This window comes from Alosa sapidissima, chromosome 22 (assembly GCF_018492685.1).
Source record: "Alosa sapidissima isolate fAloSap1 chromosome 22, fAloSap1.pri, whole genome shotgun sequence".
Classification (NCBI taxonomy): Eukaryota; Metazoa; Chordata; class Actinopteri; order Clupeiformes; family Clupeidae; genus Alosa; species Alosa sapidissima.
The window spans coordinates 28,075,669-28,091,871 of NC_055978.1; the positions used below are offsets into that span (position 1 = coordinate 28,075,669).

Sequence of the window (16,203 nt, forward strand, 5' to 3'; positions counted from 1 at the left end):
GGGCTGTTCAGAAAATTCATCTGAACAGGATAGTGAAGACAGCAAGCAAGTGTTTGTGAGTGTTAGTTTTTAGGTACCTCTTTTTTTTTTTTAGTTTTTTTAAACCCACTGCCTGAAACTGATGAGGAACAATATTTTGTTTCTTCTGTGTAGTGAGTAGCCTACAAATGACAAAGTCTGCTTTTAAAACCTACCACCAACAATACATTGTTATCAAATCAAATAATGCAATGGTTGACTGAAAAATATAAACAGATGCCTAATATGTTGAAAACGGTTGAAAACAACGGAAAACAAACGCCCCAAAGAGAAATCTGCCTAGCTCATTCTGCATTACCTGCCATTGGTGCAAAAAAACACAACGAGGCGTGTCTTATGGAACATACAGGAAAAGAATACTTTCGCTTTCGATGTAGCATCCATTGCGCGCGGACGAAGGCAGACAAACAAGAAGACGAAGGCAGACGAGTTGAAGAAATTTAGTTTGTGTCGCTCTTTGACGGAAAAAGGATGAAATATTTTCTTTGCTTTGCTATCCTGTTCTACCTGGGCAGCTGTGCTCTTGGGAAACAATGTAAGTAGGCTAATAAGAAACATACACGTTGGTATTCGCAGGCGGCGCAGCAACTACAAATAATAGTTGGCTTGAGTTGGTCTAACTAGTAGCCTAACGTTACAGGCAACGCAGACTTCTTTTTTTTTTATTTTTACGTATCCCATAACCAAATCCCATAACCATAACGTTATGTTACATAATGCTACATTTTAGTTGCTACAACTATACGTTGTTGTTGTTGGTCAGATTGTTGTGGTAATCAGTCCTACAGGGACTAACTTCAGTTCCGCATGTTCCATTAATTTAGCAAAGAGCAGCAGGAATCAAATTAGACTGGAAAGTCCCCAAAGCAGATGAGATGAAGCAACATTATGCAATCTTAGGCTGTAACCTTATGAGTTTTGACTGTTGGCAGTTAAGATAAGCTCATTGATTAGAAATGGTAGCCTGACATAGATTTCTAGGCTAATGATATTCTCCATAGATGACCAAACATACTGTAGCCATCAGGTAAATCGTAGGTGACAGTGCAGACCTGTAGACAAATATAAATATTTGGGTAATTCTACAGAAACTTAGCCCACATGATTACTTAACTCATTTGCTGTAAGGATACACATAAGGGACAGCTTATTATTTATATTATTATTTTTAAAATGAATACATTTATTCAAAGTGTACATGTAATATCTATAAGTCACTGGTGTGACTTAACTCCTTTTTTCAATGGTAAGTTGTTCCTCGTGTTATGGTGATGTGATATTAACACCAGTGACAATTTCATTAAAAACTGCATTTAACAAAATGGCTGCTACAGGGTATAAAACAACATGTTGTCAGTCTCACTATATTATGTAATTGAATCCGTTTGTATTCTACCTTCTTTAATTTCCTTAAAAGTTAAGGAGGGCATACCAGTGAGCAGTGACTGACTAAAAGCTTCCTACAAAATCATGATATAAATGTAACATTTTCTGATTAATGAAATGCTCTGGACTTAATTTGCTTAAAAATACAAAACAAATTGTGCAACACAACAGTGTTACAAATCTGTAAAGGTTAGGGACAGAAAAGTGCACGTTTCTGTAGAATGGCCCATTTAATACATGATAAAATATAAGTAAGCATAGTGTTGATTTGAATGTTTGTCAATGTTTCATGTCTCCCTATGTCTGTCTCTGTTCAGCTCCCCCTAAAGTGCAGGTGTACAGCCGCAATCCTGGTAAACTGGGTGAAAAAAACACACTGATCTGCCATGTCAGTGGCTTCCACCCTCCTGACATCACGATCACCCTCTTGAGGAACGGGGTGGAGATTCCAGATGCCAAGCAAACTGACCTGGCCTTTGAGTCAGGATGGCAGTTCCACCTCACCAAGCATGTGCCCTTCCACCCACAGAAGGAGGAGGAGTACGTTTGCCGTGTTAGACACATGACCAACGTAAAGAACTACACCTGGGGTATTGATACCTTTCATTTGTTTCATTTAGCATTTATTGAATATTGCACATTTGCAAGCAGAATTAAAAGCTTATTTTTGTTTGTTATTTGGCAAAGAATGATTGCGTATACTATCCTAGAAGAAAGGAAACAGGTCTAAATCCTTTTTCTCAATAAGAGATTATATATTTCTGTGAGAAATCAAGGGATCCCTCTTCTGTCATGTTTAGCATTGTGTTAATATACATAATTCACAGTTGTTTTGCATTCTTTTAGAACCTGACATGTAAGATGGAGGAAGTCGGGGTAAAAAAGGTATGTTGGTGACAGTACACTGAAACATTTCCCCTTGGACTTGGTACCTTTTTTACCAAGGTGAAGGGTTAATAGCACCATACAATCTGTGATTCCTCTTGCATTGTTACAGGAAATGTTTTTAATACCATGTTTTTATTGATGTGTAATTAACACACTTTTACAAATCTCTATGTGAAAACACCTTGTTTTTGCTTACAGAATCCAGTAGTTGAAGTGAATCTCATCTCATCAAAGTGACACAACTTAAAACAACTTAAGACAATGACTTTCTTCTCCAATTTTGGCTCAGAAAAAGGGCGTGAGGGCATGAGGTTTCCTATGCATTGCTAAATGCGAGTTTCCTACACATTACTATAAATCCATTGCATAGTACCGGTAAATGCTTGGTGGTGGGACATTAAATAGTAACCACTAGATGGAGGTGTTGTATGCTTGAGAGAAAGAGCATGGCCATTTATTTCTTAGGTATGTGGGTGATCAAGTCTTTATATTATTTTAGGTGATTGTGTTTGTGCTCCATGTTTGAAAGGATATCTCTTAGCTCTAAACCAGATCTACTTAAATGTCTGATCACATTGTAATGAGGGAAAACACTATAGAAGCACTTTTGTACATGATGTAGTTTCACACTTAAGTGCTAATGAATATGTTCTAGAGATAATAGTCCATGTTAGACAGAAGGAATATAAGGAACATAGACCAGCTCTAGTTTGATCTTTATTGTGACGAGGTGGAAGTAAACAGATTATTTTGCATGGCAAGATTATTTGTAATTGTTATTCTCTTGCAAATAAATAATTATTAAGAAATCATCCTTCTCTGATTGTGATGTCATTCATGATAACAAATGTGAACTTTTGAATTGGAACTGTACTTCTGCTGTGACTGATGATGTTTTATTACGGTTCACAAGAACACAAGTACAGGAAACAACTCAAACCCAGAAACGCCTGCCTAATAAAAACATTGCGCCGGTAAGGACACAAAGATGAAACAATGTTAGAGTGAAATATCTAACTGTTGCAAATGTATTAAAGATACATTTCAGATTAATGGTAGGTAGATGTTAAGGTCCAGATGGCATTAGATTCCAATACTATTATAATATGTATGTACTATTCTAAGTTTTAAAGAAAATGCCTGAAATGTTGAATGTGGATTCATTACAACACCTATGATTTGCTTGACTCTAGTGGGCTAACTTAATAAATATTTCACTTTATTGAGTGTCAAATATCACTCTTAAGCCAACATACCATGCATTCTTTATTCAGACAATATAAAAACACCTGTTTCAGAGTACATGAATTCCCTGCAATCAATCCTATTCAGAAACTGGAAACTGCCAGGATTAGACAATTTCTGAAATAGGCTAACAAGTTTTATTGTTGAATCTATTTCCAATTAAATTGTAAGTTGTCTGTAAAGTTGTAACTGCCGGTTTGTTGTCAACTTAACTGAAACATATTGATGCTAACTCACATGATTTTCATTTGAACTGCACCTTTGAGCCATGTTTACAAAACAGAAAGGCCATGGCAGTATCAGTATGGCATAGGAGTGAACTTGTCCATGCTAACAGTCCATTTTACTAATCTATTTATTTCTGTCTCAAATTCTGTCTACAAAGTTTTTAGTAGGCTAGTTGTGTAATAGGCTTAGACTGTCAAAGGTGTGTGTGATAGTCCAGTGGTTTTCAAAGCGGGGGCCGCGAGGGGGTGCTAGGGGGGCCTCAGCAAGTTGGAAGGAAAAATAAAAGGAACAAATAAACACATTTGAAAAATGTAAAATATACTTATTACTATGAGGGTTGTTATACAATGCCATTATAATATTGTGTCGCATATCTGGACATCATATTTTCCATGATAATGACTGTGAATAATAGTAGAGTGATAGCTCTCATATAGCAGAAAGCCCCAAATACAATTTTTAAACACTGTATGCTCTATCGCAAAGTGCTTGTGGCTAAAATAATAATTAGGATTAGCTTAATGTATTTTTACATTTGCCGTAGTATTGTCGATGGGTTTAATAACACATCAAGGGGGTCCTTGGCCAGAACCTAGTGGTATTTGGGGGGCCTTGTCGTGGAAAAGTTTGGGAACCCCTGTGATAGTCTACTTGAGGATCCTTCAATCCTCAGTCAACTTGCCCTTAGCTTAATGCTGGGAATTTTAGGGAGATGATATGCGGCCCCTTTAAGAATTGAGTCGCTGACATTGACGAAATTTCCTGGTCTCGCCTGTGTGCAGTGTGAAATCAACAAGAGAGGCTCGAGGTTGGGAAGCTCTCTCCCTGGTCAGTCTTGTATTTATTATAAAAGCAACTAAATCTTCCGAAGACCAGACGCCGTTTTAGTATTTCAAAAGATGGATCCAGAACGGTGGAGCTAAATGTTTTATTCGTATGTTGACACCTCCAGGTCGAACCTTACCGTTATTCAACAGCAAGTACACAAAAGAATCAATCAAAGACAATATTGGTGTTAATGAAACTTCGCTACGAATTAAGAGCTGGGTAAGGAACTTTTTTATTATTATTATTACTCCTTAGGCATTATTAGAAAAGTTATATGCCTGATTCATATTTTGTATTTTATCCGTGGCACTGCAAGGTTATTCTTCTATATCGCCCAACAGGCGACACAGGCTATTCGTTCCTTTGAGCATGATTAGGCTACGAATTTTGCAATAATTCAATGAACTTCACATCTTCATACCTCACTGAAATACTGTTCGTTACATTACCTGCGATTTGAAGATAATCGTGTAGGCTTTTTAGGCAACATGAAGACTTCATACACTGATTTACACTGGTCAGTTGATGTTGCTATACTGTTGCATCCAGACTAGCTTCTACAGCCCTCCAACCTGCAAAAGGCTACTCCTGCAGCTGCTGAAAGCAGTATTTGTAGGCTAGGCTACTGTGAAATGTTATTATAGGGCTATATGATAAGTTATGAGGGGAGCATCGCCAGATTGACTAGCTCGCTTGCGTGACGAGTTTATTGATGTCATTGAACACGAGAGTGTAGCGAATCAGTGTTGCAGAGGTGCATATGTGTGTTTTGCTATCAGACATCTGTTTCTCGCGCTTAATGTCACCATGTGGAATTAAGTCCGTTTGATGGTGAAATTATAGCTTTCACTGACAGCGAGTGTCCTGTCCATCACGAGCTTTACAAATGAAATGGCCTTCTTATCCGTGTCTCAGGAAGCTGCCATCGCGGTTACTGATGGTTGATGAGTGATTTTTCTGAACGGGTTTAAATGTTTGCTTATATCCTACACCGCCACTCAGCAGTCTACTGGTGACAAACCCCAGACCATGCGAACGATTGTACAGTAGCTAGATTGAGCCTACTTGTAGATCAGGCTATGTCTTCTTTTTATAGGTGCACTCCCTTTAGGCCCACCTATTCATGTTTCTTCTTTTTCTTTTTCCCCCCTTTAAGCATGTAGTATTGTGGACTGTTGCTGAATTGTCTGAACAGGAACAGTGGAATTGACACGATCTGAGGTGTTATGTTGTAAGTTCTCCATCCATCCTTCTGAGTTGATATAGGCCTAACAACTGACCTAGGCTACTAGGAAAGAAGTCACTTTTAAAGAATCATAAAACCATGCTGATTCCAATCCTCTATTTTAGTCCACTCCTCACGCTTGCTGGTGCACTAATGTTGGTCTCCATACAAACGTAAGACGAGGATACTGTCATTTTAAATGCTCAGATTGCTTGTACTTGTGCTTAGCTATGTATGTCAGGCAGGAAGAGTTGTCCAGATTTCACCACTTCAGTTTCAAGGTTTTGTCAAGAGGCATAATAATCTAGAGAGAAACAGAGGGCATCATGACTGGAGCATTGAGCCTATAGAGAGAAATGTCAAATGGAAACATTCCAAACAGACTGTCCCTTTAGTGTGTCATTGTGTTTGTGGAAAATCATTTAATTCATTTGTTTACAGAGAGACTAGTGCCAGTGCTTCCTTCCCTTGTCCGTCATGTGACCCTGAGGAGTGTAAACCGTAGTGTAATCTGGGGATTAAGGAAGAGACACACATTTAATCCTGCCACAAATGTCAAATCATATCATTACAGTCAGGTCAAAACAGCAAATTTAATGTTGATATTTTAGAGGAACATTGAGTTGTACTGTATATGGAGTCTGTCCTCCATGGTAATGAGACAATATTCCTTCTGGTGTCTCATGGTTGGGTGTTTTTGTAAATTACCTGTATATGGCCTTAAATGTAAATTATTCTGTTGTTACGTCATAAATCAGTGACTAATGCATAACTAAAATGTTGATGGATTGTCATTTCCTATCAGCAATAGCCTATCCAAATCATTTTAAGTGTGCTTGCGTTGGCAGTGATGTTGTTTATTGATTGTATGTGTTGAAAAGAAGTGCATACACAGCAGAGTTATTGCCGATTGCTACTGTTAAAGGAACACGGCAACTTTTTGGGAAATTAGATTGTTTGCTGTCTAACCCAGAGTCAGATTAGAGGGTGCATACCCTTCTGTTCTCTGTGCGTGTAATAACACAATCAGAGACCCTTAGCCGAGCTTAGTTTAACTCGCTGGGAGTGGGTTACACCAGTCAGCCCATAGCTCCCATTTTGTCTAATAAGATAATCTCTCAAGAAAGTCGCTGTGTTCCTTTAAGTAAAAAATAATGCTCTTTGTCTTCTTCTCCCTTCATCTCTTTCTCTACCACCCATCTCTTTGCAGGGTTTCTATACACCATGTTGAGGTAAACCCAAAGATTTCTTTATTGAACATGCTAAGGCGGTTGGATAAAATCCGATTTCGAGGCCAGAAGCGAGATGAGTTCCTGGATATAGTGGAGTCCCCCAACACATCGGACACTGAAGGCAGCGATGACTTCCTGGTGAAACCCAGATCTTCCAGCAAAGACATGGAGGACCTGCGGGACTCTATGAGTGTCAGTGTTGCATATTTACATTTTACATTTACATGTATTCATTTAGCGGACTCTCCTACCCAAAGCAACTTACAGAATGAGGAATAACATTGAAGATACAGTGCAGGAGACCTTAGGTAGAAATTACTACTTACTGTATACATAACATGCACATATGACCATGTTCCTATGTTTGCATAATGGAATTGAATGATGCAAGTTTGCCGTGATGAAATTATCCCACATAAACATATCAGTTATTACTCTATGTTATGATTGTAAATCTTATAGCAGCCATGGATGGTATTAAACATTTTTAGACTTGTGAAAGGTCATAGGTTATTGACCGGCAAAAATTCAAGTCATATCTGTTGCTGAGCTGTAATCCAGCTGTTGAAGACAGTATGGAGTCAGTGTTGGGCGTTTAGTATAGGTAATGCATGATTATAATGTTGTGGTGGCTCATGTGATTTCTACCTGTGCGATCTTAAAAGAGTAAAGATGAAGCTCGCTGTGCTATACTGCTAGACTTAAGGTAACCCTGGACAGGATCAGTGCAGAGGCAAGCTCAGGGCGCTCTGTGAGTGTCATCTGAGGATCTCAACTGGCTACCTGGAGTCACTTTTTCCATTCCCACTTTATACTATTAGATCATAGATTAGCATAGCACTTAAAATGGAAGTGTCATTTAATGCACTGATGCACTGATTCCCACCTTACATTGCTTGTTCTCTCGCCTTACGAAATGAATCATACTCCTTGCCAACACTTTAGATGTAGCTCCAGATTGTTTGGTAAAGTTTATACACAAACTAGGGAGTGAAGCTCGTCTCAAGAGTTGAAGCCAAAGAGAGAGTGTTTTATGCGTCATTCAGGATATCCAATATGTTAAAGGGGCTGAATGGAGAGCTCTTTTGTGCTGTGTCTTTCATATCAGAGATGATCTTTAATTCACTTTGCCTTTAGCTATGTATCCGACACAATACTTTAAACCTTTGCTTCCCCTAATGGGCAACCAGGAGCTGTCGTTCTAATGACTCCTTTCTTCTATTATTTTACTTCAATTTTTTTTAAAAAAGGCTTTGGAAATCTACATTGGTGTTTATTATATGACTGAAAGTCATTAGTCATGCCATTGTATAATTTATCTGAGACCTCTTACATCTTGCATGAACTGACACTCTGAAGCTTAAGCACTCTGTGTTTACGGTGAGCCATGCTTGTGGGTAGGAGTGTGGCTTAGCGCCATGTTTGAGAGTAGGCAGGCTGGTCCTCTCTCCTCCGGTTATGTAGGAAGCAGCTGTGTGAAGTTCACTGTGGAGGAGGAATTTTGGAGAAACAAGTCTCCAGCAGTTGCTGGTTCTCTCTCTCTCCTTCTCAGGACACATTCTGTTTTTCTCACGCTGGGTAGATTGCTCAACTCCGCAGCCCCTAGTGCTGAGCACTGACTCAAGCAGAGGCACTGAAAAAAAAGATGAAAAGATGAGTAGGGATTTGCCAGGGAAGGGAAGACACAGGAGCGTTACTGAGGAATGTCTCTCTCCGTGTTTCCCATCACGTCACATGTGGTCAACCTCGCCTGAGGTAAAGAAGGAAAGCTTCCCAAAGTGGTACATATGGTCATCACTATTAATCCAAACACAAGATCCAGAAAGTCCCTGGCGATTAAGGATTTACTGGCAGCAGCCAAGGCCTTCTACATTGGGTGGTTCCAGAATGCCCATAGCCTTTGTAAACACTTGTGTGTTACATAACAACATTGCCTGGCCTTTAGCTCTAGAATTCTCCTCTTGCCTTGGATTCAAAGACTGCAACCTGTCTTCGGAAACCTGTAATTATCCTGAGACTGGCTAAGATGTTTCTAAGAGCGACATGATTTCTACTTTTTGGTCAAGAGAGAGAGTCAACATGAGATGAAAATATTCAACATTGCATAAAAAGCTTTTTCTGTCTATATAAAAGTACAACATTACTAGAGATACTAACCTTATAGTTTCTGTTGATGTTGACTGGTTGCAAATTAAAGGTATTTTGGTTACACAATTTATACAGTTTATTTTGACCTAAATGTCTTGACATGTGTCATTATAGTTAGGAAATTCTTGTCATTTGAATGGTCTTGTCTGGTGACTGACTTATTGACATTGCAATCACGTAGCAGTTTAGTTGTATGGCATGCATCACACTGGGCCGATGTGTTGTCCTGTGCTGTCCCGCAGCTGTCCTCCTGTGGCAATCATTTTGATCAGAGCTGGATGATTGCTCTCTGTGGATGCTCTGATTTCCTGTGCTGCCGTGTTGCTACACTTTGACTGATTTCTGAGCAGCATCCTGCTGTTGAGACTGAGGGGAGTGATGAGTCATGCTCCCAAGCCTCTGTTAATAATGCCCTCTCTCTTCCTGCAATGTGTGTCTACTATTACCATACACACAAACACACACACACACACACACACAGTAACATGCACATCACTAACACACAAAATAAGAAAAAATTGTCAGTCTGAAAGTTCTTGCATGTTTCACTTTAGACTGAAGCTTAGGTTCTCGGCCTAATGATGTTGCACACACAGTATTATTAATGATGTCATGACATCCCAGGAACCCCTCTAATGAGACTTGTTTCCCCTCAGTGCATTAATGTCATTAAACAGAAGGCTGACTTCTCCAGCTGCTTTGCTAACAGTATTTCAGTCCCAGAATGCACTCTAGAAGTATCCATCACCTTTTCCATTTTTCCAACAAGGGCTCCTACGCTTCCACAGGTCATATTAGGGTCATAGGCAGGGCAAACAAATAATATCACTTATGTCTTACTGACCAAAATTCATTCATTGTTTTTAATGAATTTAAATCAGGTCCTGATTTGTTGGGCTTCTTGTTTCAGTATTAAATTATGAGCATAAGGTAAATAGATTGATATGAAACAGATATGTGATAATGTTTAGATTGTATGAAACTGCAAACCGATCATTATGATACCTTTGTATTTATCAAAGAGGTGTTTTTAAACATTGTAGATTTGAGAAATCTGTGAAATTATATTTATTGAAGATCAAGTCTCCTAGCCGCAGTAGTTGTCTTTTCTTACTCTAAAACCTAGATGATCGAGTGTGTGTACACTCTGGCTTCTTAATACATGCAGCTTTCTGCCCTCGCCTCGTTCACGATGCAAGCACTAGACATGACGCTGTCCCATTCTCTCTTGCATTGAACCCTGCCATGCCACAAAAATAGACAACCGCTACTTTTGTCTTCCCTTACCCTTCCGCTTCAAATATTCTCCCTCTGGTTGTTTCTCTGTATCGTAGAAAGAGAGAGGGGGGGGGGGGGGGTGGAGAGGGAATGTGTGAGTGTGGGTATCCTTCCTGGTGGCTCGACAGGAAACACAATGGTTTAAGATACACTGCAGAACGGGAGGCAGACAGGCGACATCAGGGAGCGGCTACTGCAGTCTGTGTGTGCGTGTGTGTGCGTGTGTGCGCGCATGTGAGTAGCTGTGTGTGTGTGCGCGTGTGAGAGAGAGAGAGAGAGAGAGAAAAGAAGGAAGAAGGAAAGAGAGAGAGCGAGCAGTAAGAGTGACTGAATGAGGTAGGGTATGCTGGTACTGTCAGTATGTGTCTCTTTAAGGCACGGTGGGTGCCGGTCTGGTGTCTCTGCAGTGCCACTCATTTGCAGTACTCTGCAGCTAGAGTGCTCACTCCCTCATTCATCCCTCTTTCTCTCTCATACATACACACCTCTCTTCCTCCCTCGTTCTCCATCCCTCTCTTTCTCATTCCCTCTTCCCTTCTTTCACCTGACTGTGGAACAGAAGCCAGAGCAGCGCTGCTGTAGCCAGATTCCTGAGTCAGTGTGTCTGCAGTCAAATGGGAGGGCGGTAGCATTAATGGCTAGCCTTTGCTAACTCGACAGGAGGGAGAACAGGACATTGTGTGTTTCAAAGAGGCTCTAAGTAAGTCAGGAATGTTTGGAGAGGCTTTCTGTGAGGGTTGTATGTCCTTCTTTTGTTCTCAAGTGACTTCAACCCATATCTTCCTGCTGTTTGTCCATCTGTACTGTATGTGTGTGTGTTTGTGTGTATATAGGTTGGCTCAGGGGCTGCCAACATGGCTGCTGCCATCCAGGACTATCAAAGGAGTGAGCAGGATCGTCTAAATGAGGTCAAGGGTCATCTGGAAATTGCCTTACTGGAGAAGCATTTCTTACGTGAGTAGTGTGGTGGTTGTTTTTTTTTTCTCTTTCTTCAAATCCCTTCTTCCTAAGAGCTGTCTTATTTATGCATGTGCTTCACAGAGGGAGAGGGCAACAGAACGTGAGGAAGGAGAGAGAACAGAAGTATGTTCCTCCGTTGTATGCTAGAGGATGACCTCACATTATTTTTGTTGTGGCTTACGTCTAGTGTGAGTGTGATTTAGTTTATGCAGACTTCCATTAGCGAACAAATTGCGGAGCGCTTGTTATGTTTCTAAAGGGGATGCTATTGGCCTCAAGAGCCAATCATCTCAAGCTTGTGCTGTCAGTGCCCCACTCTGTGCGATTGTTTGCACTGGAGTGTTTAATTGGCCCCATCTCACATCAGACACTCAGAGGTTATGAGTGCACGTCCTGTTATAGTCACTTTGGTGTTGAGTTTGATACCAGTGCATGGAACTTCTCTTTGATGGTCTTCCTCTCTACCACTGATAAAATGTACCTGCACTGCCAATTGTCAAAGATGTTCTGTGTGTTTTTTTTGTTTTTTTTTTGTGCACTCTGTATGGTTTTTCAACTGCTGTTTGGAGGTCCTGAATGTCGACAGCCACCGAGTCTTAGTGAATCGAAATGAGCCGCCAGAGACTTGGATTCTCTGCTGCCGATTGGACTGTTAAGCAGAATTCGTCCTTTTTCTGACGCAAGCAGTGCAAACCCCCCTCTTCGCCATTATGTAACACAAGCCACTCTCCAGCACTCTCTCTCTCTGCCTCCGAGGCTTCTGGGGCTCCGAGAGGCGTCTTCTGCAGTGTGGGCAAAGCCTGTTCATTAGAGGGCTGCCTCCTCACAGGAGTGGCCATGCTCTTCGCCTCTCTCTCGCTCAGCAGCTGGACTAAGCCAGCGCATTGTCTGAGTGCAGCCCAGCAGCACACCATGGCCGATCGTGTGCTCTTGGCCTCCGCTGTGTGTTTACATAGACAAGCAGCCTATGGGAAAGATGCTCGGTGACGCACAGAGACAAAAAGATGATAGTATAGACCCTTTCAAGAGAGTTCCATTATCAGCATCATAGTTGGCCCCACAAGACTTCTGTTATAACATTCCATTTGTTATCCTAATGCAGAGGAAGTAGATTGGGACCCAAATAGAATGTTCAAGCATCGTTTTTGTTTTTATTGTTGAAAGGGTCTGACTTCCTCTCAGGCTGTTTTTACACAAGCAGTGTCGCTCTCAGTGGTTCATCATTCTCTTTCCTCTCTCTCTCTCTCTCTCTCTCTCTCTCTCTCTCTCTCTCTCTCTCTCTCTCTCTCTCTCTCTCTCTCTCTCTTTCTCTCTTTCTCCCACACACACACAGGCCACTATTTCTTTCTCGTGTCTGACAACGTGTCTACCTTTCACTCTCGATGGCTCATTCATTTTCTCAGTCCTCTTTCTTTGATATCTCCAGAGCCCTGTTCAGCACTTCAGTTCCGAGCCTAATGGAATATCTGCTCCATACACCCTGATGCTATCTTTAGGATGTAGTAGCTCTAATTATCCGAGAGCTCTAGCGCGTCACTCCCAGCCTTGGACGCTTTAATTGTATGCTGACCTACTTAGCCTGTGTAGTAGCATGACAGCCCAATGCTATTTCTGTGTGTTGTGATTATATATGCGTTTCTCGTCAGAGGCATTCCCAAGTACCCAGTGGCAATGGAAGCCCTCTTCAGGTATCCCCTTGTGAGCTCCTGCTCATGGGTGCCGAGGGTCTGTTGTTTATGGGGCCAGTGGTTCATCTGGAGAACACATGGTAGAAAATGTTTCTACTTTTGCTATAGACCCTTTCAAGAGAGTTCCATTATCAGCATCATAGTTGGCCCCACAAGGCTTCCGTTTTAACATTCCATATGTGATCTTAATGCAGAGGAAGTAGATTGGGAACCAAATAGAACGTTCATGCATTGTTTTTGTTTTTATTGTTGAAAGGGTCTATTGGTGAATTGAAACAGCTGCTTCTCTGCACCATGTTGGAGAGTCCTAAGCAGATACTGTATTCACTCGGGCTTCCCTTATCTGTCGGGTGTAATTGGACTTTGGGGGTGGGGGTGTGTGTGTGTGTGTGTGTGTGTGGGGGGGGGGGGTAAGCACTGAGGCATGTGATTCCATTAGCTGCTAGTGGCGCTGCATTGTGTGTGTGGAGGCAGTGATACGGTCCAGTGATACGGTCCAGATAAGGAGGAGGCATGAGGGTGGACAGCGAGCGGACAGATGAGACTCAGCTGCTACCGTCCTGTGCCGCTGCCACTGTTGCTCCTGCTGAGACTCAAAAGCCCTGATACAGCAGAAATCCACACCTTCTGCAACGTTGTGGAAGAATATTGTGGAAGAAGTCCATCGGTTGTGAAATGGCACGCAAACAAAAACAGAGGTGAAGTCATGCTAACAACTAATTGGACTGAGATTAATGGGATTAGAAGAAATACTTTTGTGTTTATCAAAACATTAATAATTAGTGATTGGTCAATTGGTCAGAAGCATTAATAATTGGTAATTGGTCAATTGGTCAGAAGCATTAATAATTGTTCATATGTGGGTGTTTGTAAACAAAATAGCCACACAATTGTTCACAAGAATTCGTATGGCCTAATAAATAATATTTTTATGTAACAGTTATTATCCCTACACCATATCTATCAGAAGGTGGTGTGAGATTCTTCTTGCACAGTAAGCACATGCAGGGGGGTCACTCGCAATGCTCAGCATTCTTTGGCCAGTAGAGCAGGGTGCTGTGCCAGGCACCGAGCATCCTACTAGATCATGCATGAAGTGGCATTTAGTCAAACACATTTTATTGCATCGCTCAATGTTGGTGTCAAGTCTGGAATAGCCTACTCATAATGACCACTGTATTTCTGTGATTATTACTCTTTGTTTGTGTGTGTGTGTGTGTGTGTGTTTGTGAGTGTGAGAGAGAGTGTGTGCGTGTGTGTGTGCGTGTGTGTGAGAGAGTGTGTGTGTGTGTGTGTGTGTGTGTGTGAGTGTGTGTGTGAGTGTGTGTATGTGTGTGTGAGAGAGAGTGTGTGAGTGTGTGAAGTGTGTGGTGTGTGTGTGTGTGTGTGTGTGTGTGTGTGTGTGCGGTGTGATAATAACAGTAGTGGCCTCGCTCCCCATGGGATAAATGTAAAGGTTTTGTTGCAGAAGATGATAAAATGTTCCTTTCTCTGCTCTGCTCACATTTACAGTAGGAATGACGTGCTTATCGGGTGAGTGTGAATTACAGGATAAAGGCTGACAGATGAGGCACTAAATTGTGATTGATTGCCTGCGAGTAAAAGTCCTCAAGCTTTAGATTAGCTGAATAGCTGGCTAATAACTCTGGTAACAAGGTTCTATCTTGAGTCTAATGTGTGTATTCCATTAAATAATGTCTTTATTTGAGTTTGCATAACTTGGGCACTGAAATTGATCTAGTGCATGATGGCGAAGCATACTGTTCAGCTATGATGTCAAGTAAGGATTTACTTTATTATTGTGTGTTCCTTCCTAGTTAGTGGTCCTTATTTTGTTGCATTTGACATTTATTCCTGTCAGAAAGTTATAGAGGCCCTGAGCAAAACTAATGAATCTTAGAGGTGCTGTCATGTCCTAGAACAGGTCCCCTCACCACCAGTCTTTTACAGACTAAAACGGGCCTTTTAGAGGAAAAACTGTCTGTGAAGGTGATGGGCAAAGGTTAGGTAAGGAAACATTATTATATGTGAGCATATTGGTGTTTTAGCTATGGCTTTTCATATGATAACAATGGGTTTTTCTTTGAGTCTTTCTACCCAGACTGCCTCCTCAAACATGTTCTTAAAATAGGCTTCTTTCAAAGTTGACAGAGACACTAAAGCTACCAGACTGAGAGGAGTGGGCGTGAGATTCTTACAGGCTGTGAGTTTCAACAGAAAGCCATGTGTTGTATTCCAAGTGTCTCCGAAACATGAGGTTTGCTTCAAGGCTCTGTTATGGCGGATGGAAAACAAGTCAACACAGGTAACTGTGGGTTTGTTTAACCAGAAGCATCTGTAAAGCGCTTTGGAGTTGGCATGTTGTGCTATTTAAAGATGGGCTAATAAGGTGTCCAGTGTGCGATATAAAATTGGAAATGCTCCTTTCGGGTTCTGCAGGCACACTGCCAGGCTTCAAGGCTAAGAGAGTGGCCACCCACTCATTTACTTATATAGTGACATGCCACACAACTATCTGCACACCCACAAGAGCTGATCTTCACTCGATGCCCAGTCATTCAGTCTGTGCGTGCGTGTGTATGTGGCCAAGGTCTTGCTGTGTCATACAGGCTCTTGGCAACAAGTACTACTGACTTAAGTGCTTAAGTACCCTTTCCCCTTCCACACACACACATTTTTTCATCAGAGTACGTGTATAGTAACGCCATGTCCCTATCAAGTTGTGTGTATACAAAGTGCCCTCTGTAAACTAGGTTAGCTATTGGCTACAAAGTTTGGGTTGAAATTCATTGCCTTGTTAACAGGCTTAATCTACAGTAAGCATCCCCCCTGTGAAGCTACAGTATGCTGTCCCAGTTGGTGGAGAAGTAAAGATCAGATGTCTGTGGTGTTGTTGATCATACCAATAATCTGCTGTATCTTTTCCACATCACATTCCAGATGCATAATATAGCACATTCCACAATGTATTTTTCACCTTATGTAACTGCTCCCTCGTGATGAGCAGAAAACAAATGCCACACTGTTGTCTAGCTAAAGCTGATTCTCACACATCATA

The 16,203-nt window shown here is 41.3% G+C and overlaps 2 protein-coding genes across 5 annotated transcripts in view; both read left to right on the forward strand.

Annotated features, from left to right (window-relative positions):
- Positions 1–408: 408 nt before the first annotated feature.
- On the forward strand, positions 409–3,125 carry LOC121697852 (beta-2-microglobulin-like). Its single transcript, XM_042079630.1, has 4 exons — positions 409–574; positions 1,743–2,015; positions 2,272–2,309; positions 2,510–3,125. Exons 1-3 carry the CDS (start codon positions 511–513, stop codon positions 2,283–2,285), a joined length of 351 nt encoding a protein of 116 aa, XP_041935564.1. The 5' UTR covers positions 409–510; the 3' UTR covers positions 2,286–2,309; positions 2,510–3,125.
- A 1,442-nt stretch (positions 3,126–4,567) lies between these two features.
- The window catches only part of gramd4a (GRAM domain containing 4a), a 34,116-nt gene continuing 22,480 nt past the window's right edge, over positions 4,568–16,203 (forward strand). For 2 of the 4 annotated variants that reach the window (XM_042079623.1, XM_042079624.1), the window contains exons 1-3: positions 4,568–4,833; positions 7,050–7,263; positions 11,331–11,451. In XM_042079623.1, the coding sequence (XP_041935557.1) occupies positions 4,805–4,833; positions 7,050–7,263; positions 11,331–11,451 (364 nt within the window). In that variant the 5' untranslated portion in view covers positions 4,568–4,804. Of the gene's footprint in view, positions 4,834–5,770; positions 5,846–7,049; positions 7,264–10,598; positions 11,198–11,330; positions 11,452–16,203 lie in introns of those variants that run through there. The other 2 variants (XM_042079626.1, XM_042079627.1) reach the window with 2 other exon arrangements.